General features: G+C 40.2%; 1 protein-coding gene across 2 annotated transcripts in view; it reads right to left on the bottom strand.

Moving 5' to 3' along the window:
• Positions 1-16,677: 16,677 nt before the first annotated feature.
• The window catches only part of PTPN2 (protein tyrosine phosphatase non-receptor type 2), a 520,264-nt gene continuing 512,181 nt past the window's right edge, over positions 16,678-24,760 (bottom strand). For both annotated transcript variants that reach the window (XM_085605857.1, XM_085605856.1), the window contains exon 10: positions 16,678-17,034. Coding sequence is in view for 1 of the 2 variants with exons in the window: in XM_085605856.1 (XP_085461982.1) it covers positions 17,013-17,034 (22 nt within the window). In the remaining variant the exon portion in view is untranslated. The remainder of the gene's footprint in view (positions 17,035-24,760) is intronic.

The following is a 24,760-nucleotide window of genomic DNA, read 5'->3' on the forward strand; positions in this document are numbered from 1 at the left end:
ATTCACTCCATCAAGCAGGGGGTCCCCCAGGACTCGGCGTTAAGCCCGGTTCTGTTCAATCTTTATGTCCAACCCTTGGCAGAAGTCGCGCGAGACCATGGTCTCCTATGCTGATGATACCCAGATGGTGGTAGCCCTCTCTGATAATCACGCTCGGGATGCTACTCAGTTCCGGAATGGTCTAGAGGCGGTCGCATGCTGGATGACTAAGAACGGTCTCCAGCTTAACGCCAATAAATCTGAGGTGCTGCTGGTGGGGAAGGACAAGGGGTTTTGGAGTACGCAGTGGTGGCCGTCATCCCTGGGCAGTGCTCCAACCCCTAAGTTGGTGGTAAAGAATCTAGGGTCCTGGCTCGACTCTGCTTTGGGATTTCAAAATCATAACAAAAAAAAAAAAATCGCTGGCACCTGCTTCGGACCCCTACGGGGTCTGAGGCCAATATTAGGGTTTTATGATTCGGCCACATGTCAACTAATAGTCCAGGCGACTATCTTATCGAGACTCGACTATGCCAATTCCCTTCTGTTAGGTGCCAATAAGGCGGAAGTGAACCGCCTTCAACGAATTCAGAACACAGCCGCACAAGTCTTGCTCAGACTTCCGAGAACGTGTTCCACATCGGGCGCTTTACGCCGCCTTCACTGCCTACCCATCTCTGAGAGGATAGAATTTAAAACTCTGTGTTTAGCCTTTTAAAACTTTCTACGCCTGAGATCCTATCTAATCTGTCGGTCCCCTATGTCCCTACCCGCCAGTTACGCACGGCCGAGCAGATCCTGGCTACTGTTCCCCGAGTGAAACGCACCAGGGCAGGGGGCAGATCTTTCCGATTCCTGGCCGCTAAGTTGTGGAACTCCCTCCCTATTTCCTACAGCCTAGCCTGGCTCTCCCTGGACACTGCTGTTATTGCCAGGACGCCCCTTCCCCACTTTAATGCAAAGGTGATCCAATTGGTGTGCGATGGTCTGCAAATCAAGCAAAAATTTCATGCAGCAAATCATCCTCAATCAGCAGGTTTAGTTGAGAAGTACAATGGTACTCTCAAGCTAAAATTGGCAAAGATTAAGGAAAGTACTGGGTTGCAATGGCCAGATGCATTACCCCTTGCTCTATTGTCCACCAGAATGAAAGCCCATTCTAGAACTGGATTATCGCCGTATAAGGTGGTCTTTGGTCGCTCCGCAAATGTGTGGGGCGTCCCTAAACCAAAAAAGTTTTCTGAAATTGATTATCCTCTGCTTGTCGATTATTTATATGATCTTACTAAAAGTTTACGTTTTATTCATCAACAGATACATGAAGCTTTGCCTCCAGCACCAGAGGGGCCCGGGCACACCATACAGCCTGCTGATTACGTCCTTTTCCAGAGGCGAGACAGCTTGGAATCCATATGGAAAGGACCATATTTGGTCCTCATCGCAACAAGGACGGCAGTGAGAGTGGACGACCGGAAGCATTGAATCCAGACCTCTCATTGTCGACGAGTGCCACTTCCCCTCCCCTATGATGGTTGGGTTCGCGAGGGGATAGGGGATCACGAGACGGAGAAGGTTCCACGTTTTGTTCCCTTTTCAGACGCCCAACTGACTTGGGGGCAGACGGAGGAAGAGAGTGAGGCAGTTCTGAAAGCAGCAGTTGCCCCAGAAATTAGGGCTGCCCAGGCTTTTTCTTCACCTGATCCGCAGGAGCCGGAGTCTCGGTCTCCGACACCCCTGAATTTCAGATTCTTTTGCGTGATGAGACAGTGCCTGGAGTAGCAAGGTACAATTTGCCTCCGACTGAAGAATAGTGCACCAAAAGAGAAGTGAGTGTAGCAGGGATGGACTTTGTGGATAAGACTATTGAAAATGCCCGTTGTTTCTGTTTTTTTCCTTATAGACTAGGGATCAGAAGTTTGGTGCACTGCCTGTGACGCAGGACAGGATAAGCTGAGGGTATTTTCCAAGGAGGGAGTGTGCCCTATCCTGAGAACAATGAACATTTGCCAATGGGCTGCAACAGTGTGGCTCCACCGTGAAGTGCTCAATAGCACCACTGAGGATTGAACAATAGAAGCCTGCCAGGGAGGCTTGTGACGGACCCTGATCTTTTCAACGTTTTCCTTTTTTGTGTGTCCTTTCCATCATTGGTTCCATTACATGACGTCTCTTTCTCTGGTGATTATATTTGTAAATCTATAGCAAAAATGTATCTGTTTGGTCGTCCCATTGTAGAAGATGAACAGCCTTTTGTTGCCCTGCGGCAGATCAGTGTGGATTGGTTGCTCAGAAAGGTGTTCTGTATTGTTTTTGTATTACTGTTCTTATAGGTGGGAGGGAGGATGTTTTGGGTCTTGGAGTGTTCTGCTGATACCCCATTGTGTGCTTTATATCAGATTGTCTCTTCAGATCGTAGTAAAAGAGCTATGCAAATGAATGTTTTCTTAGATACGCACAGGAAGTTTTTTGGCGATAACACAGCTTGTTATCCCACTGATTCTGTTACAGGTTTATGGACTGCTTACCCATTATCGTTGGTGAATTATACATATGTTTGTCCTCCCCATTTCGTAATGGCAAAGGGTGAATTTGGTATGGGATATCCTGGCCCTGGTTTGTATTATAGAAAACCCAGAGGAACAGAGTACCCAGGTTGCATGCCTGAAACGTATTGTGATAATCTGTATATTGATAAATGAAACATCACTCGGACAGGTTGGCATTATCAAGATCTGACAGTCACTCAAGAGGCAGGTTTGTATCCTGCGAGATGCCCAATAATAAATAGTACTGATGCTTATTTGTATCTAAATTGTTCTGGATAAATAGTGTTCAAAAATATATTGCGTTGAGGAAAAAAGGATGCTCCTAGTATGAAGGGAATGAATACTAGATATGCTCCATTGGATTGTCAGGGTCCGCTTTATGCACACCCAGGTTTTCATTTTTTATCAAATGGTACATACTCTAAAATGTACAACGGCACAGATGATGTGGCTTTGGGAATGGTGTTACCTCTTGGGGTACCTTGCAAGTATGGTAAACCAAATACAAGATGGGTAAAAAGAACGCTGACCAAGGAATTTTATGAGGGTGTTACCGATTTGGAAGTTAACAATTACAGTAACGGTATCACTTTTGGATATAAAGTTTCCTCTATTATCACATTTGGTGGCACTGCCATGGCCAGGGGTGAACAAGCTAGAGAGTATTTTGGGTGTAAACTGCAGATTCTGTCTAATTCTACAGTGGCAGCTTTATGTGACTTTACCACCCAGTTAGAAAGTATGAGCAAACGAGATATGCGGTCGATTTTATTTTAGCTACGAGCGGTGGTGCATGCGCAATAACAGGAGAGCAGTGTGTGGTCGGTATCGTGAATATGGAAAGGAATATCACTCAACATATTTTAGACATTTTGGAAAATGTTCGAGGAATGGAGAGTGGTAATAACTTGAGTCGGTCTTTATTTAGTGGCTGGGGTTGGATTCTAGAAAAGGTTATATATTTAATTGTTCTTTTAATTTGTTTATGTGTTTTGATTCAGTGCCTTCCTTTATGCTGCTCATACTGTGCTACTTATCTCTCTCCCAAATGGATTTCAGTTCATGATACTAATGTAACTATAATGCTTCAAAATGAGCTCGATACTATTATGCAAATAGATGAGGGTGTTTTTGGTTCAACTACTTCTCTTGCAGGTTCAGTTCCTGATGTTTAACAACAAAACTTTTTACAACAGGGGGTCCAAGGGAAACATTTTGATAGACCCAATGATTTCAAATCCCTTGATATCAACATATATGTAACGCCACAGAAACTTAGGGTCTAGACAAAAAAGAGCACTAAAAAGAGCGGCAGAGCAAATTACTAACGTTAGAGAAAGTCTCATAACAAAGAAAAGAATCTGCCACCAAAGTAGCATATATCATCATTTGGGATCCAGTTGTGGTTGTGTGGCCCTTCACCAACTAAGGGCTATACTATAAGTGAGTAAACGACTCACTGTCCTGCAAGAATGTAATCAATGCAAGAGTGTTTGTTTGGTAACAACAATCCCTAAGTGGGATAGTGCAACATTTTTTTTTTTTTTAGGCGGTGATGGATGTAGTGCAAGTGAAAAATTTGCGAATGCTAAAATTGTCTACCGGGGCAGTAACACCTTTTTAATAAACGCTGTCCGGGTGACCAGATTAAAAGCCAGTGCAAATGCAGTTTTAAATAATAACTGCTCAAGTCCGAAATATAAGGTCTACATGTTTCAATCCTCTGATCAATCTTGATCCAGGCTTTCGTCAGGACCTAGAAAACGTATGCTACTGCAATTTATGTGTAAGTGACAAAATCATATATAATGACAATGGTTATTAGAATACCACCTACATTACCCTGGGATTTCTAGAACTCTCGGAAACTCTTCATAGGAGTATCATCTTTTAGTCCTAAAAAGAAAAAATAACTAAATATAAATTGCTCTACTTCTCAAAGAAATGCTCAATATATACTAAACCATGTATTATTAGTATAAGATGCTATTTAGCCATCTAATATCCCAAAGTAACTCTTTGGATCTGAGTTGTTCACGTGGAAAGAAAGGAACTGATGTCAGCACACTGGGTGGCGCTAATGTGGGCACCGCAATGTCACTTCAGATTTGAACGACGCCAAGGTGGAGCTGACTGACACTGTAGTGAAGTACATTAGGGCCCGCGCTGAGTCTCCATTTTAAATGTAATGTTTTTCCAAGTGGTGACTTTCTACATGTTTTTACATTAACACAATAATGTACTGAGAAACTACTGTATGCGCATTACTGGCTTGCTGTGTGTTCAAGGCTATACATTTAGAACGAAATTCCCTTGTTTTATGTTGTCTGTTGGAGACAGCGTTAAGGCTTCAGACAAACCATTGCATTAGCTCTGCACCTTTGACACAGTGCAATATAAATGGTGCTTTTCTTATACCAACAGCCTCTGTGCTACATTCGGCAGAGGGGCACTTCTACTGGGATTATTTTGGAATGTGGTGCACTGTCACTGAGATGGAGTCCTACTAATTTTGACCTCTATCCTGCGAAGGACAATAGCCTGTTCTAAATTAGACCGGCTTCCTGGAACATCATACTCAGGTAAGGGGGGTTATGCTATCCCGATGGATCTGGCAGAGGTTACTCCCACAATGCTCTCATTGGTGTAGGTCATAGTAGATGTGAGCCTAACAACACAATAACTTTACTATGGCTGAATTGTTCATCTTTTTCACCATTCTCATAATGCTGGTTACAATGCTTTGTTTCATCCGCCTAGTAATCGCAGCTCATGCTGTCTATACAAGAATACAATTGTTTCAATAAATGTCTTCTTCTGTTTACCTTGGGTATGAAGAACAACAACGAAAGAGTAGATCTGTTTTTCCCTGGGATTAAGATTGGTCATGTTTGATGTTCAGGGCTTGAGAAATCCACTCGCCCACTTGCATAGTCGATCAAGATTTATTCAGGGCGAGCCATTTTTAGGGACTACTCGCCCTTTCTGGAGAGTTGAAAATCCCCTAACTTCAGGGAAGACAAACTGTCTTTTGACCTCTCTCTTTGAAAGCAGAGCAAATGTGACAAGATAAAAAGAGTTAAAGGCATCTTTATTGCTCACAAAGTGAAAGAGCAGTAGAAAATGCCATTAAATCTTGTTATTTTGTCACATTTGCTGGCTTTCACAGACAAGGTCAAAAGTCAGCTTATCTTATAACATTTATTTTTCTTTCTGTGACTTAAGTTAAAGGATTTTGTCAAGTGAAATGTGTGACAATTGAACTGTGCAAAGCATGTTAAATGAAAGGCTGTAAGATGTCAGGATTTTTTCTAACAACACTGAAATAGCTAAGTGAACTGTTCAAACATTTCAAATATATTTCACTAATTATGAAGACCCATTTTGTAATTCTGTGGTAAACAAAATATTTTTATAATTTCAAAACAAATTAGAACACTTTACTTGGTGATGTGCAATTTTTAAATATTTTTGCTGAAACCCAATTACCAAAAAATGTTTAAGTGCTATTATCAGTAAAACTATATGTCAGTGGGAAAGTTTTGTGGCCATTTCAATGGAAAACATGCCATCTGTAAATGACAATGCACTACCACATCATGCTTTGGTAATATATTTATGAAAAGTGAGTTTTTAAACATGAACTGGGAATTATTACTGTTTCAGCCTAAATGACAATGCTATTAGTGAACTAAGAGGCAAGCCAAGAATCATGTGTGCCATATATATATGGGCTTGATTTTTGTTATACACGGAGCATACATTTAGTCTACTAAATAAAGTTTTCTTGTACAGTAGAAATAGTGAACTTGCATATTTGAAGGTGCTCTCATTTGATAATAAAGAAAAAGGCGGCTCCATAAAGCAAAATATTTGCCTAGGATCACACAATTTGAGACCAGTTCACAGGTAAAGTGCATTAAAGTTAGGTCAAGTGGATTATTAAAATTACTAGATCTGCATTTTAAAGATTTTTCGAGCCTTGAATGTTGCGGATACCATCTGGTACCCTGGTAAGGTTAAGGGTTTGGATGGAGCACTGTGAGCTAGCGAGGAATTGTGCCAATGTTTTCGGATGGTATGTGTGGACCAAGCACCTATATTCTGATGTGCATGTTGATCTGATGCGCAGTCCTCCTTAATTTGTAGGAACAGTATAACATGGCACCACCAATGTTCTAGGTCAGGTACTTATTTAATGTATCTCCTCAGTAGTTCTCCTGTATGCCCAAGGTCCCCTTTTCACCTTTATACAGAGAGATACATGGTGTTAGGGATTAATCCCCCTCAGCCCAATAGGAAACCCCTATTTGTGTATGAAAGCTGTTCAAGCTTGAACCTTCAAAAGGGTTACCTCACTATAGTATTTTCCTTTCTTTGAATTCCCAAAAACCAACACAGAATTCTCACTATGTACTTACCACTGGTAAGGTTCCTCCAGTAGAATATTGTGCACCTTGGGGCATAGTCTTTGATGCCATATATATCATAACACATGGTACACCATAAATTGTTGGTTTGACTGAATTGCTAAAACAGATTAAAAATGAATACGGGGCTGCCCCTGCCCTGGATTCGGGAATGAAATTAATTGGCAATTTTGCCACAGTTTCCTCAATTATTTTAAGTAATATCAAAGGAGAGGCAATGCTGGCAGTACACCAATGTCTTGTGCAGGTTCCCATTTGGACAAAGAGCGCAAATTGGCAAACATTATTTCGGAAACTATACATCTTTAGGTAAGGATAATTTGGGAACCAGGTCTGATCAGCCACAGCTTAAAGGCAGCTCTGAATCAGATAATACCAAACAAACACCTCAGTCTTAAAAACAAAAACGCTGGAACAAAAACAAAATAGGGTTAAAACAAAAACGCCGGGTGGAGCTCCGCAACCGGAGTCCACTGAAAAACATTATAATTTGCGTAACTGTGATACACTCAAACAGCCCGATAGGTATCAGTAAACTGATACATATCCTTCTCATTCCTTTTAGGACTCACCCGACAACTGCTCAGAGAGAGGGGGACGAAAAAAACACAGGCCTGAAGAGTATGTGAAACCAAAAAAGGACTCACAACACTCGTCTGACATAAAAAAGGAAGAAAAACTTACACAACAAAAACCCCAGTTTTAAAAGAAGGTGGCAGTTGTTTCCACTAAATTTGCTACCCATATTGAGAATGCTCCTTCAGACCAAGACATGGGCATTGATACTGTGAGACAGCGCAGCAGAGGTCAGATAGTTCGCTGAAAATTCCAAGAATTTCTGGTTGCAAGAGCAACTAATTTATTTATTCAAGTTGAAACACCAGATAAGCGGGTTAGCCCTACTGACAGACTTTATGACTTGGACATCCAAAGTAATATTCTGGGAAAATGTTACCAACCCTTACGATATTCTCTTGGCTGAAGTACATTGTCTGCCTGAGTTTGTTAGAAAAGTCCCACAAGGGAAGGATGTAATCATACCTTCCGTCTCTGTTCTTGTCCCTGAAGTTATTAAACAAGCCTATGCCGCAGAACGGGCTCTTGCACAGGCCCTGGCATTATATTACAATCATGTAGGCTGGGATAAGGACTCTCTTTATGTCATATCTATATGCTCCAGCCCGTAGTTGAAACCACAATACCTAATAAAACATGAAGCTAATAGCCCGGTGAGAGCGATTCTCTCACAATTGGAGTACTAAGGCGTGATTGAGCCCTCCTATTCCATAAATAATCCACTAATTCCTCCAATTTAACCAAATCATTTGTGACTTATTGTCGTAGGCTATAGACATTTGAACAGCCATACACGCACTTTTGCAATTCAAAATTCCCATAGTAAGGCTTTAATGAACAATATTGACTTTAAAAAATATAAAACATTGGACATTTATAATGGGGTTTCCTGCCAAAACATAGTGCCTGAAAGTATAGACTTAATTGTGTTAAGTGCATTAGGTGTCCAGAGACAAATCTGCCGCATCCCACAGGCGTATAAGAATAGTCCAGGTCTGTTTGCTGCCCTTGTAATGTCAATTTAACAAGAAATTGACTCCGAAACATTGCCCTCCATTGATGACTTATACCTCAAGGATGATGACTTGAACACAGACATCGCATAGTTTTGGGATTCGCTGAAGATGGTTACAAATCCAATTTTCAAAAAACAAAGATTGCTTTTCTCAGTGCGCTATTCTTGGGATAAGAGTTATCAAATGAAGGCAAAAGTCTTGCACCACTTTTCTTGAAGAAATGGGTACTCTAGCAACCACCAAATACCATAAAAAATCTACAATCACTTTTGGGCTTTCTAAATTTAGCTAGAACAAATATACCAAACTATGCACAATGGGTTAAACAGTTGTACAATTTAATTTGTCCTCACTTCTCCGGTACACATTGGACATCAGAACACACAGATTCTTAGGACACTGCATACTGACATGCTTGCATCCAGACATTTACACACTTATGTCAACACAACTAACTTGGTGAGCTGCATAACTGCGGGATCCACTGGTTTTAAATATGGCACCTTTAATGTGATTGATACTGTGCCGAAAGCTTATAAATTGCATTCATACTCTAATGCTGAAATGCGTTTTGCATCAACCAAAAAATACTGATTGCGCTCAGACAGCTGTTATAAAGGAAAGACTGTTGGCTCAGATGCAATACATAATAGTGGTAACTCCCATTTTAGCCTTAGACGCAGTCACCAAGGCAAGCGTTCCTAATGTAAAAAGCCTTACATCCATGATGGATACAATGGGCCACCTCCTTAACACCTACTGATGTTGACTATGTGTTAGACCATACTTGGCAAATGCAAAAATTCCTCCAGTACTAACAAGAGTACCCTGTGCCCAGTAAGTTTACATAATGTATACTGCTGGTTCAGCCTCATGTGCTACAGTATGCACTGTCATGAAAGATGGAATGTTTCATGCACAAAATCATTTACAGCCCTTGAGGGATTGTACTGCTCAGCTGGCTGAATTGAAAGCTTTGATTCTGGCACTGAAGAACATGGATCCTGAATTCCCCACATTCATAGTGTGCGATTTGTATTACTGTGTCAGTCTTTTTATGAGAATTTACATTATTGGCGCCTAAATGGATTTAGAGACTCTGAAGAAAATGCTATCAACCAAATTGCTTTGGGGAAAATGGCTTATCTTAAAGACTGCTTACCCGTGGCTCATGAAATTCACACATTGAGTCATTAGTGTGTTGGAGTACATGTTGCAGGGAATTCTCTGGATGATGAAGCTACCAAAAGGACAGTTTAGACTGCTGTTGTAGCTGCGACAACCCGTTCACACATGAGGGTGGATGATGGCATCATGCCTGCTGTAACTGCTTCGTGTAGTGCCACTCCATTTACTAAAACGCCACAAGGGTACCTGGGTAGTTCCCTGCATCCTCTCACTACTGTGTAGGAGATACCGCTACAAGCATTATGTAATACCAGTATTGCTTCTCCCCGGCTGGGGACTTCAAATGCTGGCATTCCACTAGATCCTGTTGTTACTGCTAATACAGGACACATTAGATGAGTCTACAGTTTTCTACTGCTACTCCTAAAATTGAGGTTATTATCAACCACCTATGGAGGTGTCTACCAGTTCTCCTTTACCACGTGAGGTTCCTGTTTTGCACAGACTGCCTCTAGTTACTCTGTCAATATTGATGATTTTTCTTCAGATTCCTCACATACTACACTGCATGGTGTACATGCATTTCCTTTTTGACTGAAACGGACTTATCAGATTCCTCCATGGCCCTATACTTCGATTTCCATTTCACTGCTTTTCCTATGCATTTGGATTGGATTTTTTAGTTTGTTTCTTGCTTCTGAATGTAAATTACCTTTCAGAATGCTCTGCTCCAGAAGTAGTAGCTGAGGTGCTGACACATTCTTCTTCACAAAGTGCAAAGAGGCCGGTCTCTTATGAATATTTCTGCATTTCCTGTCTCTGGTGGAATTATTTGAGATACGGTCCCATTTGACACTTTTGATCCTACAGGAACTTTACAGATCCCTTATGTATTTAAGGTCGCTATGGATGAAATAATTACTCTGGGTTCAATATCTGATGAATGGGATGTAGAGACTGTTACAAATAGGCTTTCTGAATTAGAATCTTATACAGTATTCGAAACTGAAGATCTGTATTTCAATTCTGGTAATTATAGTAAAATGTTTTATTATCACTATGCCAACCATTATTTACACAGAGCTGGAACCCCATGTACAGTTTTCAATTACACGCAATGGGACCATTGCCCAGCACCACCAGTGAGTAGTTCAAAACATAATTGAAAAGTTTGCATATTTAGACAGTTTCTTATTAACTTACCCCATCCTCAGCAAAGAATATGCTGACCCAAACAAAATTAATTTATTCTGACTCACTTATTTCCCAATTGACCGTACAGGGCTAGGAATATTGAAAACAAAACACTGGATTGTAATTAATATGGGGAACATGGGACTGGCAAGTCCAGGGCATTGATGCTTTATTTAGATCTTGTCTGATCCCTAGACAAATGATCTTTCTGAACAAAACAGTGCAAAAAACTACTTGCCTGGGTCTGGCTAAAATTAAAGATATGAGCACACCTAGCATTCCCTCTACTGCACGTTTTGACAATTGGCAACACTGCAAATTTTATAGAGGAACAGCTCAATAGTATGGCACAGAATGGTACATACAACTCTTACATTTCAGGTTCAGACGGATGGTTAGTGTAGCCAGTCAACACTAATAGCATTAACACACATTTATTTTTTTAAACTCAATGGGTTTTAAAGCTAGCAAACCAGATCCCCAGTATATGCAGGCACAACACTCAAGGGTAGTTACCACCTATAGCGTAGGGAAGTTATGCCAGCAATGGTTAAAGCCTTCTACCCTATCTGCAGTTAAGGAACACCAATCTCCTCTTTCCGATGACATGGATTTACAAGATTTCTGTTTGGGTCCTAGGTCACCAAGTTCTAAATGTTTTATATATGCCACTCACTATGAACTTTAGAAGATTTCTAAGCAAAAGGCTGCTGAGAGCTAGAGACAAACTGACAGGGTTAGTTTAGAAAAAGAATTGACTGTTGTGGATAATGGCATTATTAGAGTGTCAACTCACATTTATTCTTTGAATAATATTGGATCATTGGCATTTCATACAATACTGAATGACACGTCTCTTCTCCCTCAGTCATAGGCAAAGTGAGTCAAAATCGATTATGCAACTGAACTGGACATTGCAGATTTTAAAATCAAACTGTTTGCCACGGAAATATAATGATGTGACAAAGTTGTTTTTGCCTGATAATTTAACATGCACACAAGGACTGATGGCAAAGAAAGATGTAACTTATACAATGTTGAACACAGAGCGTTTAGGCAAATTGCCCTTTACAGTAGACGTGACAACCTCTGGTGTATGGTTAATTAACAGGTTCATTTCATTACCAACATTGTTTCATTTTACATCTTGTCTGAAGCCTTTTCAAATAGGCAGATAGGAAGCTATGGGGAGAGTTCTGTCCACGAAACCTGGTTTTTGCCCTTCGATTACAGATGTTTGATTGGGGGGAACTGAAGCCTTCCTTAGGAGAAACTAATGTGAAGCTTCATTAGGCCATTCATTAGTTTGTGAAGAGGTGATACTTCAACTTCATGGGGCATGCAATGCTTCCATGGCTAATTTAGCGTTTTAGCCGAAGAGCATCCTAGCCTTGATCCGGCCAGTGTTCCTATTGCTTTCAAATGGAAGTTATATGATCCTGAACAACCAAGGTTGTTGTGGGATGTAGCCAGGAGTCCCATATGTGGTAACAGTTTCCAGGGTCATCACTTGTTCTAATTGTGTTATTTCCACGTACACACACGATTAGGGAAGTTTCCTTGTGTCCATCAATTCCTATTTTTAACATCAACTTTGATAAGTTAAGGCAATTGAAAGCCTTATTGTTTCAAAAGGACATGGCATTAACATCAGCTCGAGAAACTTTGATCTTCAAGTTGCAAGGCCTTCCTCTGAAGTAAAATCGCTACTGCGCTCAAATGTGCCATAGCATTTTGGTGAACATGTACACCGAATATTTAATGCTTCAAATACTACGGGGATGGCACGCTTTTTAATGCGATTGGGTCTGCCTTTGTTAGTACATTCCAGACTGTATTCCGAGTAATACCTTCCTTTTGCACTCTTTGGTTTCCAGTGTATTTGGAGATCTACCGCTTGTGTTATTACTGGTTATTGCTATTTCGGTCCTATTTTTGTTGCTCTGCAATTGATGTTCCACCTCGAGGCCAAGTGGTGATGGATGCACCACATGTCCTGCTGTGTCGTGAGCACATGATACAGCACTCTGGAGTGTCTTTACTTCAGGAATTCAACGTGAACTGGTCTTTGTCTTTCAGACCTGTGTGGTTACACTACGTGAAGCCTATGTTCTGCTGTCTGTGGTACCCTTTCAAGTGTACACCGGACCTGTGCCGTGCAATGCAATTGCTTCAATCTGTGGATATGTTTCTGCAGGTGTGTCTGTCGAGGGCTAATCTTCAGTACTGAACTCAGACTGCCATTGCTGCAGGGTGTTTACTATCAACTATTATCACCGGTCGACATGGATGCTTCGGCTCCTGGATTCCTGGGTCTCCTACTGTGGTTACACTACCAGCTGACATACCATCAGCATCTGCTGATTGGGCTGGATGTGACCGGTTTGTTACTTGGAACTTCCTGTTCAGAGTACTGTGGATCTATCGTCTGCGGATGCAGGTTCTTTCCTTGACCCTCCTGACTTTCTGAACATGGGAAATATTTCAGGACCCTCCTAGATTTTTTATTTGGCCCTCCTTTTTCTTTTTTAAACAAATTGACTTATTTGCTTTTAATTAGTTGCATGACTTTAATTGCCATTTTTATGGCTATCATCTGCTTTTATTACTAAAGTATATTTTATAATAATTTCACTTAAAATTCTAGGCTGGCTTATATGCTATTCATTTTGAACTGAGTCTCCTTTCGGTCAATGGGAGTATGTAGTGAAGTATATTAGGGCCCTCGCTGAGTGTCCATTTTAGATTTCACGTTTTAGCTTGACATCTTTTTTAGTGGATACATTTTTACATTAACAGGATAATGTACTGAGAAGTTACTGAATGTGCAGCTTATTCCTAGTAAGCATTGCTGTCTGTCTGTACACTCTGCTCAAGGTTAGGCACATAGAACGTGATGCCCTTGTATTATGTTGTCCGTTGGAGACAGCTTTAAGGTTCCAGACAAACCATTGCATTAGCTCTGCACCTTTGACAGTGTGATATAAATGGTGCTTTTATTATATAAACAGCCTCTGAGCTACATTCAGGAGAGGAGCACTTCTGCTGCAATTACCCAGGAACGCGGTATACTGTGACTAAGATGCAGACCTGCTGACTTTGACCTCTATCCTGCAAGGAATGATAGCCTGTTCTACATCAGACTGGCTTCCTGGCACAGCATACTCCGGTACGGGCAGTTAAGCTATCCCAATGGATCTGGTAGAGAATACACCCACTATGCTCTCATTAGTGTAGATCGTAGAGGATAGCAGCGTAACATATTAACTTTACCTTGGTTGAATAGTTTATCCTTTTCACCATTCTCATAATGCTGGTCACAATGCTTTGTTTCATCTGCCTAATAATCGCAGCTCGGGCTTTCTATACAAGAATACGATTGTTTCAATAAATGTTTGAAAATACATTTTCGTATCTTTCTTGTGTTTATCTTGGGCATGCAGAGCAACAACAAAAGGGTAGCTCTGTTTCCACGATTTCCTCAGGAATGAGAGTGGTCATGTTGGAGGTTGCTGATACCATCTGGTACCCTGGTAAGGTTAGGGGTTCAGATGGGAGCACTGAGAGAATTTTACTACAGCAAAAATACAAGAGCCTTCCCAACATGAACCCAGAGACACTAAAAACATAAGGTGCTTGCAAGACTTCACTCCAACTTGGTCCATGTATATAGTAAGCCACAGGACATATAAAATGTATTAAGTGCACATATATAAATGGCTAACGTCCTCGTTTCTCTTTAGACGATCACGCTGAGCTGCAAAGAAGAAAGGTTCCCTCAGCATGTGGCTTTAAAGAAGAGTCTACCAAATTAACAAACTGTACTGAAGATTATGTTGGCCCCTTACTGACAGGATCAAAAGTTGTAGCAGTCAACGCAATGGGCCATCCAAAGATCTGGATACACAGCAATCCGTTTGGAGGGGCAATATGGGCATGTAAGAAAACAAGGTGATTAGTTTATTTAAAGCTGAGTCCCAAATAAGAATCCTGCAACCCATACCCAGAAAACTTTTGAAACTTCAGGAAAAACTGAAATAAAAGGAGCAATCCACCCTCTTCCACCATATCAGTGGATATTGCATAGTTTTCAAACTCATTTTCACGAGTCTTAGCACCTCACTTCAGATGTACCCACTTTCCCCACAGCTGCACCTTTCAATTTAGCAGGCTATCGACATGAAGGAAGAACTGGAGGAAACAGATCAACATCATAATTTAGAGACTGTTTAGGTAGAAAACCAAAATGTTTTGTTTTTAAATGAGAGATCACTTCTCACCTAAATACACTTCCCCCCACTTCCTTTTCAATTTCCATCTTTTTAGTAAGCTCCATTAGTAAACACGGCCCAAAAGGCTGAATGCTTAATAAAACTTCAAATCTTGCACACTTTTGTAAAACACACAATCAAGTCAGAGTCCTTAAGTGACTGTTTCAGCTTGGCCAGTACCTTTGCTAGTTTACGAGGTTCCACTATGACCTGAATAAGCCCAAGAAATTCGCCTAGCTAGTACTTTTGAAAAATCACCCCACAGTTTTTCAAAACAATTTTCCACTGCCCATTGACTAGAATAGTAATGTGAATAAACCATGTGTTCTAAGGTTTTAATACTCACATCCCTATTGGCTTGTTTCTTATTGATGCAGTAAGTTTCATTTGCTAAGAGTGATATCTAGTAAGGAACATTATTATAATTCTATGTCCGAATTGTACATTCCACATTTTGGTTTTGTTTAGTATTGAATCTTGCGTCTTCAGAATTTACAACAGTGTCTGTTTAAGGGTGGCCAAGCTCCTGTGAGCCCGGAGATATTTCATTGAGACTTATTTATAACACTCCGCAAATAATGAATAAATTGTATCAAATAGTGGTGGACACCTTAGTATGTCAAACGTTTAACACCACCCATCTCCACTGCTCTCCCAGTCTGAGGTTCTCACAAAAGAGTGCAAGAATTATACGGAAAACTTCTTGTCTAGATTCTAAAAAGCATCTTACTGGGCAGTGGCTCTAGTAAACATCACCAACAGAAATCAGATTACTAGGGAATGTAGTAGAGTTACTGTGGCCATTATGGCAGCAGCACAATGAACTCAGATTTTAAGTCTGAGGAACTGTTGATTGTTCTTTCTCACACTGAGCTTTGAAACACTTAAGAGGAATGTCTTGTATGTGACTAGAAAGCCACTTCTGAAAATTAATGTTCAGTGTCTGATTACCCTCCAAGTTCTCCATCTGTGGCAAACATCTATTCAAGAAGGCGGACGTGCATCAGTCCAACCAAGAGTGCAAGTAATAAGATAAACTATGCCTCAACAGCACAGAGCACTACTGTGGAAAATCTAGCCCTTAATTGGAATACCGTTACTAATTTATCACACATAGTTTAATGATTAAAGAGATTGACTCCCAGGTCCTAAGACATTACTGAGAACTAGTTTAGAATTGGATCTCTTCCGGTCTCTTGTGCGGCCACCCCCCTTGCGCTCCCCTTTGAGATTATTATTATACAGAGTAGCCAGTGGAGTCACTATTCTGTAATCTTCAGCACTTACTTTCGTGACTAGTACATATTAATATTAATGATTGCAGGGAAAAACAAAAATCAGGAAAACCAGAGTCCATGAGGAACAACTACATAACGACTGCATATAGAGAGATTAAGTAAAAAGCTGGGTTACATGGAGAAGGAAAATGAAAATTCAGTTCAAAAGTTTAAAACTCAGATTACTTTCCCTTCAGGGTGAAGATTAAGCACCCATATCTAGTCAGCAACAAATAATGAAACCATTTAAAAACTGCACATCAATTTAAAAAAAATATTTAATGCTGCCAGAAAGTATAAAAATACAATGGGAATGGCAGTAAAATACAAAGCATTTTTGAATTTACTTTTTCAATTCATACAAGCATTAGAAAAAACACTTGACAATACATTAAGTGAACTGTGTTTGCAAAGACTCATGCTGGTGGAGTTCTTCATCCCCTGGATGTAGTAGTTTACGTTGTAAACATATAATGTGAGGCCATCCAAGAATCTATCAGACCTCACTTTTGTTCCCGAAGAGGGTGTCATGTCCTGCTTTGCATGTCAAAGGTTCGCAGTTTATAGCTGCACAACATTCACAAGTCTTGGAGTTTTAGGTGTCAGTCAGTCTCGGCCTATGACACACAACGTAAACAAAAAAAAAAAATCACTGATTCAGTACAGAATAAAAAATACAAAGTAAAACTGCATGTAAAAATTAAGCAAAAATATTCCAACATGCCACCTGAAAGAAAAACGAATTTACTTTGCTCCTGCCTGTAGTAAGTTGATCACGTAAGTCCTACCAAAATGTCTTCAAGAGAAGTAAAGAAAAGAAGGTTAGCAAGTACAACAGAAATGTAAACACCTAGTTGAGTGGAATTCCTTTACAGATGCAGGTTGCTCAGCAACACCCAGCATGCAACAAGTATGGTCCCAAATCAAAATGGGGATTTTGAGTTGAGAAAGTGGAGTTTTAAAGAACGTTTTTATGTTTACTAACTGCTGGTAATTGGTAGCTCAAAGGTTTTCAGATGAGATTGGGATTAGCTAAATGTTCTGGAGATGCCATTTATATTAGTACATCATACTCTTTCAACTTTTGAAACAAATAAAAACTAAGACACATGAAATGGTTCCATGGCATTTTAATACATGAATGGAAATACACAGGGCCATGAAAACAGGTCAAAATGTAAAACTTTCAAAGTCTGGAAACCAACTGTGCTAAACATGAACATAATGTCATTAAAACACTTCAAAACAAACATACAAGACTAAGTAACCATTGAAGAGCAGCTTTTTTATTTTCTAATATACCAATTTGGCAAGTGATGATGCATGCAAGTATAAAAAGAACTATTAACTACTTCATTAAGGCTATTATGTAAAGAACATATTGCATGAACAAAAATGCTCCAAATGTTTAATATAATTGAAATGTCTCACTTAGCCATGAAGTAAAAGAAAATTGGTTGGTACTATGAAGGTTACAACAATGAAATAAATCGAAGTCTCACCCTTTAAACATGACAACATTTCAAGGTACTACTATTAAAAATAAAATGCAGAATCAATATGCCAAGTCCTATAAGTGGCACAAGAAGGAGAAGATAGCAAACAAGTCAATTGTGAATAAATTATATTCTGTACTTCTTCGGTCAAGTAGCAGCTGTGCAAATTCTGACAACTCCCTATCTAACGGGTAATTTTGCAGTGAGTGACCCCACAAAAGTACCAGGAACTATAGGTCTAAATTTTGGTCATACAAAAATATGAACAAATTTGCCCCCTCTGGCTTTTAAATTCCGGTATCAAATACATCAAATTGTATTTTAAGGACAATATTATAATACTAATTCACAAATGTGCATGCTATACCACAAAAATAAAACTATTCTCCGACTTAGCTGGGTGATGACTGAATACTTACTTTGAAAGGTTCGCTGTCTTGCTTTTGTTTAGTTTAACTTATTGCTCTATTTACTAATAGTTCATGTAATATTTTTAATTTGTATTTTATCACCTTTTATGTACAAGGAAAAACTGCTGAGAGCAGTCTCTGAGAGACAGTTACAGTAGCCCAGTTTGCTTGGGTGATGTGTTTATTGGGATCATTCCACAGTGGCTAGAGAAGAGGGCAGATCGAACAGGTGCAAAGCAGCTGGCATGGATTAATAAGTCAAAGTGATGAAGTTGGCCAAATTAAACTTGAACCAGCAGGCAGAGGGGATAGACCACTAACTAGTGGAAGAGATGGCTACAGGACCAGATTTAGATGGATTTAAACAGGCAACATGCAAGTTATTTTCATCTGGCCTCCAGTCCTTAATGGGAAACATGGCAGCCTGTCAGAGGGCTTTAAATTAATTCCATGGAGGAAGTTAGAGACAAAAACATTGGAGTGGTATCGCCAAAGAGGGGCTGGGGAAAGTCGAAGTAGACCGATACCAAGGCGATGTTTATTGGTAGAAGATGGACTCGGAGAGCTACATTTGGTAACCGTGACCAAGTGTAAGAACCCTCGCAAAGGTTTTGGTACATTTAACAGCAAACCAAAGAAGACAATATAATATTAAATAGGGAGTTTTCTGCCTCTGTCCAGGAATACCAGAAAAGGAAATGACAACACAGTAGTCTGGGAAACATTTATATTTAATTCAGTAGATTAAAGAGGCATCTTAAGAAACCAAATAATGCACCTTCATGTGGTAGCTGTGACAAGGTGTAAAGGTTTAGGGTGGGGAAGGTGGGGGGGGGTGTACAATTCTAGCTAATATTTAATACACATCAATAGCTATCCACTGCAAAGTAACCACACATTTATCTTCACAGTCCCAGGGGAGAAGGTGCTTTGGACAAAGAAATCAGGGGAAAACTAGTGACAGACAAAATAAAGCAATTTGCTTAAATTAACCAAAGATACCAAAATGGCCCAACATTGGGCAGCCTCTATGTCAAAATAAAGTCCTCTGTTGTCAGAACAAAAGCAAGGAGTTACTGGCTACAAAGTAAACCCTAAAAAAAAAAAAGTGTTGTACCTGGTAAATTCAGTACTTTCAAATGTCAAATTGTTACCAGCAATATTCAGTAGCACAAGAATACTTTTGAGTCTGGTGTCCACCTTACTGACTGAAAGAAGATAAACATTCAAAGAACATGGCTTTTGGGGAGCAGCAGATTGATTCACTTACTTGCCCTCAATGTAGGAAGCCAGATGACTTCTTGGAAACCGACAGATGCCACATGTTTACACCTAGTGACCCTGCCTTGGTTTTCTCCCACCAGGATTAAGAAAGATAATTTGGGATGTTTGTGGTAATACTGCAAAGGAACAAATCATATTAAGTTTGCACCAATCCCTCTCATCTCAAGCTTCACTCTTGATTAAATAAATCAAGATATTTATCTAAGGAGCGTGCATGTTTATGAGGATTTTGCCCAGACCATTGTCAAAGGCTATAATGTATCAGCAAAGTGATACTGCCGCAATGAGTGCTGTCTATTGCAGTCATGCCAACATGGATGCAGACCTAAAAGGTGTCTGGAGAGGCCTAGTATCTTCCACTGTCGTAATGACACTATTCTTGAGCACCTATGTTCAGTGACATATTCTGTAAAGCACTGTCACAGAGCTTCTGGATCTTCATGGTACAATATCAAATACATTGTCACTTTTTACACCACTTAAACAAAATCCCTCGGAAGCAGTTTACCCACCCCATAAAACAGGGCATTTTATAGTTGCTGGAAAGGGAGGAAATTCAATAAGTTTCAGGCCTGTGTATAAAAAAATCCATAGCTTGGAGTCTCCTTTTTGGCCAGTCCTGCGTAGAATTCAATAAAAGCAGGCCATTTTTTTTTTTAATTAAAAAGGTATGAGTGGTTTTAAGGAGGGGGAGGTCAGTTCCACTGGAAATAATGAAATGTATTTCTCCAATATACAACAAAAACAGGCATATGCAAGCACACTTTATGTAAATGACAAGTCTTTTCAAATTCACAGTATCAATCAGGAGATATAATAAGGTTGCATAATATTCAAAATTGTGTAAAGTTTCTGAAATACAGTTAATTGCTGGGAATATGATACTCACAAAAAACCCAGCACAATTGCATTGACTTGATTTAATAGGGGCTGCACTTAAATACGGTCTCAGTGCATGCTTGGCAGAGGATTCTCCTAGCTATAGGTGTCCTGCTATCATTGAGGAAACATATGCATACATATTTCTGGTTGAACAGATTTCTCAAGTACAGGCTTTACAAAAACGTATGTATGTTCGAGGAGAATAATGTATTTTCGTTCAATACACTTATTACAATGCCCCACATTGTTAGCTAGGTGTATTGGAGCTTAAAGAATAGAAATCATGCAGATGGTGGGGGCATCATAATGTTCAAAACACAAATTTCTGTGGTGGCATCAATATGATCTTACATGCAATGTACCTCTGCTTGAGTAACTTAGGAACATAACTTGATGCACCTCCAAGATCACCCAGACTCCACTGATGGAACCTGGCAATGGGATAACAAGATTACTTATGTGCTACCATTGCAATTTGAGGTACGAGTTGGATTACTTACTTACTGGTAATATTCAGTACTCCAGATCCTGGTCTTCCTCATCAAACCAATATGGGGTTTGGCGAATTCCATGTTTACTACGGGATAACTGTGAAGTGGTGGCAAGTGTTTAAGAAGCATCTTCCCAACTATCTGATGACTGTTGCAGTTTGTGATTAACTTAATCATCTCTTTGGAAGGTGAAATATCCTGATCTTTGGAATTCTGAAGGACCACTTAAGAAACTTCTACCTTTGTCTTATTCAGGAGGTTTTGGCTGTACCCTCTCATTGCCAGTCATTTACATGTGTCTTGGGATTTTGAGATGTTTTCATCGTGTTTGCTGCAATTCCTATTGGCAAAAAGGAGTTCACCCCATTGAATGTTATAGATGTTTTTAGATGGCAACTTTCAGCATGCCATATCGAGACAGATGCTGGCTCTTTGCAATTAGTTTAACTGGTTATTTTTAATGTAGGGCACGCTATCTAGGTAATCTACTTGATGGTTGAGGTTACTGTTATGCCCCATCTGTTGGATGATAGTTGATTTATGTATTTTCCCTGCAGTGTAAAAGGTCCCTGCCAGATCACCAGAATGACATCTATATAGAGTCCCCAGAAGGTCACATTTGAAGTATTGGCAATGTTCATCCCAGAGTCAGTATTTTGCTACCTGACCCATGTGTATGCAAGTATAGAGGGGTGCAAATTTTCCCCCCCATCGCTGTATCTTGTTTTTGAATGAATATACCCACATTGAATGTAAAAAGACAAAATGGCTGAGACAGACGTTTAACATCTCTATGATCATCTCATTCCTCTTAGGTTGTGTGCCGATCCGATTGATAAAGCATTTCTGAAGACCGAGCACATCAATCATTGTTACGATGTAGTCCTACTGAAGGTCAAGATTCTCCAAATTATGTAGTACATCTTTGGCACCTCTGATGTAATTCTGTAAATGTTTCATGAACGGTTGAATTTGGGAGTCGATATATTCTCCAAGTCGGGAGCAGATCAAGTCAATGTCCGCTATAATTCATCTCCTTTTCAGTGGAAATCCAAGTTTATGTACGTAAAGGGTAGCTATTACTGGATGCTGTATACAAAGATATTGTTTTTCTTCCCATGTTAGAAGACCCTTTTGGTATCATGTTTTTAAGTGACTTAGTTCTTTTTGTATCTTACTTGTGGGACTGCCTACTTTCCTGGTTCTTTACTATCCAGTCTATAATGGTTAACAAATGTATTAGATTCATTCTGCATGGCAGACCAATATATTTCACTAAAGATACACCTTTGAAATATGCCCAACATTCTGCTATCTCTCTCTGTGAGCATTTTGTTGACAGTAGAAGGAGTGGTCTTGACCTGCAGCTTTATATGTTGAAATTATAGCAAACTTCAACCACCTTACTTAGTGTTGCTGTAGATGTTTTTTCCTTTCACATGTCCTACAATAGTGACCAATAGCGAATGAGAAATGCAAAGGGATCTCACTCTGCCCATATCCAAATATAAATAAAACTCTTCCTATAGTGAGCCTGTACAAAGAGATCTCTATAAGATGGCTTTTGATAGAAACTTGGTAGTTTGACTGAAAAGGAAATGGAACTCTTGAAAAACATACCATCGGTCTGCTCTTGTACCTTTAATAGAGAGGGAGCGCAAATTAGCCAGTCATCGAAGTAGGGAAAAATGTGAACAACATATAAATGTAAATGAGCCATCAAAGGAGTCAATACCATCTTGAAGACTCTTGGAGCTGCAGAGACTGAATGGAAGTAGCATAAATTGGTAATGATTTTCTCAGTGAGCAAATCAAAGGTATTTTTGTGAGATAGTATGAATGGGAACATAGAAATATGCACCTTGGCCATCCAAGAATGTTATGTTATCAAAAACTTATAAAAGCGCACGGTCACCAAAAGGTTTCATGGCGCTAAACTTGGGTCATGTTACGGCGCAGGGACTCATGCATAAGCTTGCTCAAACAGCCAAGTTTTGAGCGCCTTTCTGAATCCCAACAGATTATTGCACATCCTGATTGCTAGAGGCAAAGCGTTCCAAAATTTAGGGGCGAGGTAGGAGAACCTACACCCTCCTTGACGTTTGCGTTTAAAGGTAGGGATAGTCAATAGATGGAGATGAGCAGAGCGTAAATTTCGCAGTGGGACATGCTTTGCAGTCATGCAACTGATGAATTTAGGACTCCTGCCATGCAGTGCTTTAAAGATCAAGCAACCTGTCCTAAAAGCTGCATGTTGGGCAATTGGAAGCCAATGAAGTTTAGATAGCCCAGGTCTAGCGGATTGCCATTTAGGTTGTTTATAAATTAATCTTGCGGCCTGATTCTGCACTAATTGAAGACGTTTAAGCAAATACAGGGGCAAACCAAGATAAATGGAGTTAGAGAAGTCAAGACGTGAAAGGACCAAGGCGATCACAGCTTGTATAAGTGCTGAGTGAGACAGCAAGTGGGCGATCTTACGGATTTTACGCAGTTGAAAGAAACAAGAAGAGACCACTGCCCGACTTGTCCTTTGAGTGACAGATCAGCGTTAATGGTGACCCCCAGACTCTTCACAGCGGATGAAGAGGTGGGGGGAATACCTAATGCTGTCGGCCAGTAATGATGGCCCCACAAGATATCACTCTTCCCAGGCAAAACTAATTCCATCTTCCCCGGGTTGAGTTTGAGATGACTGAGGTCCATCCAGCGCTGGATGTGAAGCATGGTGGCTTAAAATTCAACAGCAGAGTCAGGGGAGTCCAAGGTAAAGACAAGCTGAAGATCGTCAGCGTAGTTAAAGGTCGTTACCTTTATATCCTTTAATGAGTAAATCAGGGACCTTAGATAGAGGTTGAAAAGGAGTGGGGACAGGGACGAGCCCTGTGGCACCTCGCATGTGGTGGCAAGCTTAGAGGCAGTAAAAGGACCAAGACGGACCGCCTGTGTCCTGCCTTCAAGAAAGGACTTAATCCAGTTGTATGCGGGGCCCTGTATGCCGGCCTGTGCGACACGGTCCATCAAAGTTTTATGATCGACCGTGTAAAAGGAGGCCGACAAATCCAGGAGCACCAAGGCCTGGGGGATGCCCTTGTCTGAGTTTGCTCTCAGAGTGTAAAGAGTAAAGTGTAAAGAATGAAAATCAATCTCCTAGAACTATGAGTGGAATACGTGAGTGGAGAGCAACCAATTTGAAAGTCTTTAATGCTAGAAAGAGATTTGCTCTTCTCAGGTCTAATACTGGTTTCAATTCCCCCAAATACTTTTTTTCTTAGAAAATGAATTAAATACATGGCGGTGCCCACTGTTTTTTGTGGCACCATGGTAATGGCCTTCTTCTAAGTAGCATTTCTAGACTGTTTGCCATTTTTTTTTTTTTCTGTTTGATCCTTTAGTTGAGGAGGCTGGCGAAACACATTCAGGGGATACGGCTTTGAATTCTGAACAATACATTTCTTTTAACACTCAAGTAGTAAAGTAGTGGACCTCAGGAAAAACAATATTCCCGGCCCAGTCAGGCTTTTGGAGGTTGTGGAGCACAGCTGTTCCTGTGAGTTGGGATTTATCTGCAAGGGTGACACTCTCAAGGTGACCACTGGCCAACTAATGTAAGGGTTTTCTCTGCCGTTGTATGCTCCTTGGAAAAAGAAAAGCTATAGCTCTCTATTATAAATTTTAGATGGCTCTAGATAGTTTTTCTTCTGCAGTTTAACTAATGACCAAGTTACCTTCGGTAACAATACATCTGTAAGAAACATTAGTAGTGGTAGATTCCTTACC

Source organism: Triturus cristatus, chromosome 5_1, assembly GCF_964204655.1.
Source record: "Triturus cristatus chromosome 5_1, aTriCri1.1, whole genome shotgun sequence".
Lineage (NCBI taxonomy): Eukaryota > Metazoa > Chordata > Amphibia > Caudata > Salamandridae > Triturus > Triturus cristatus.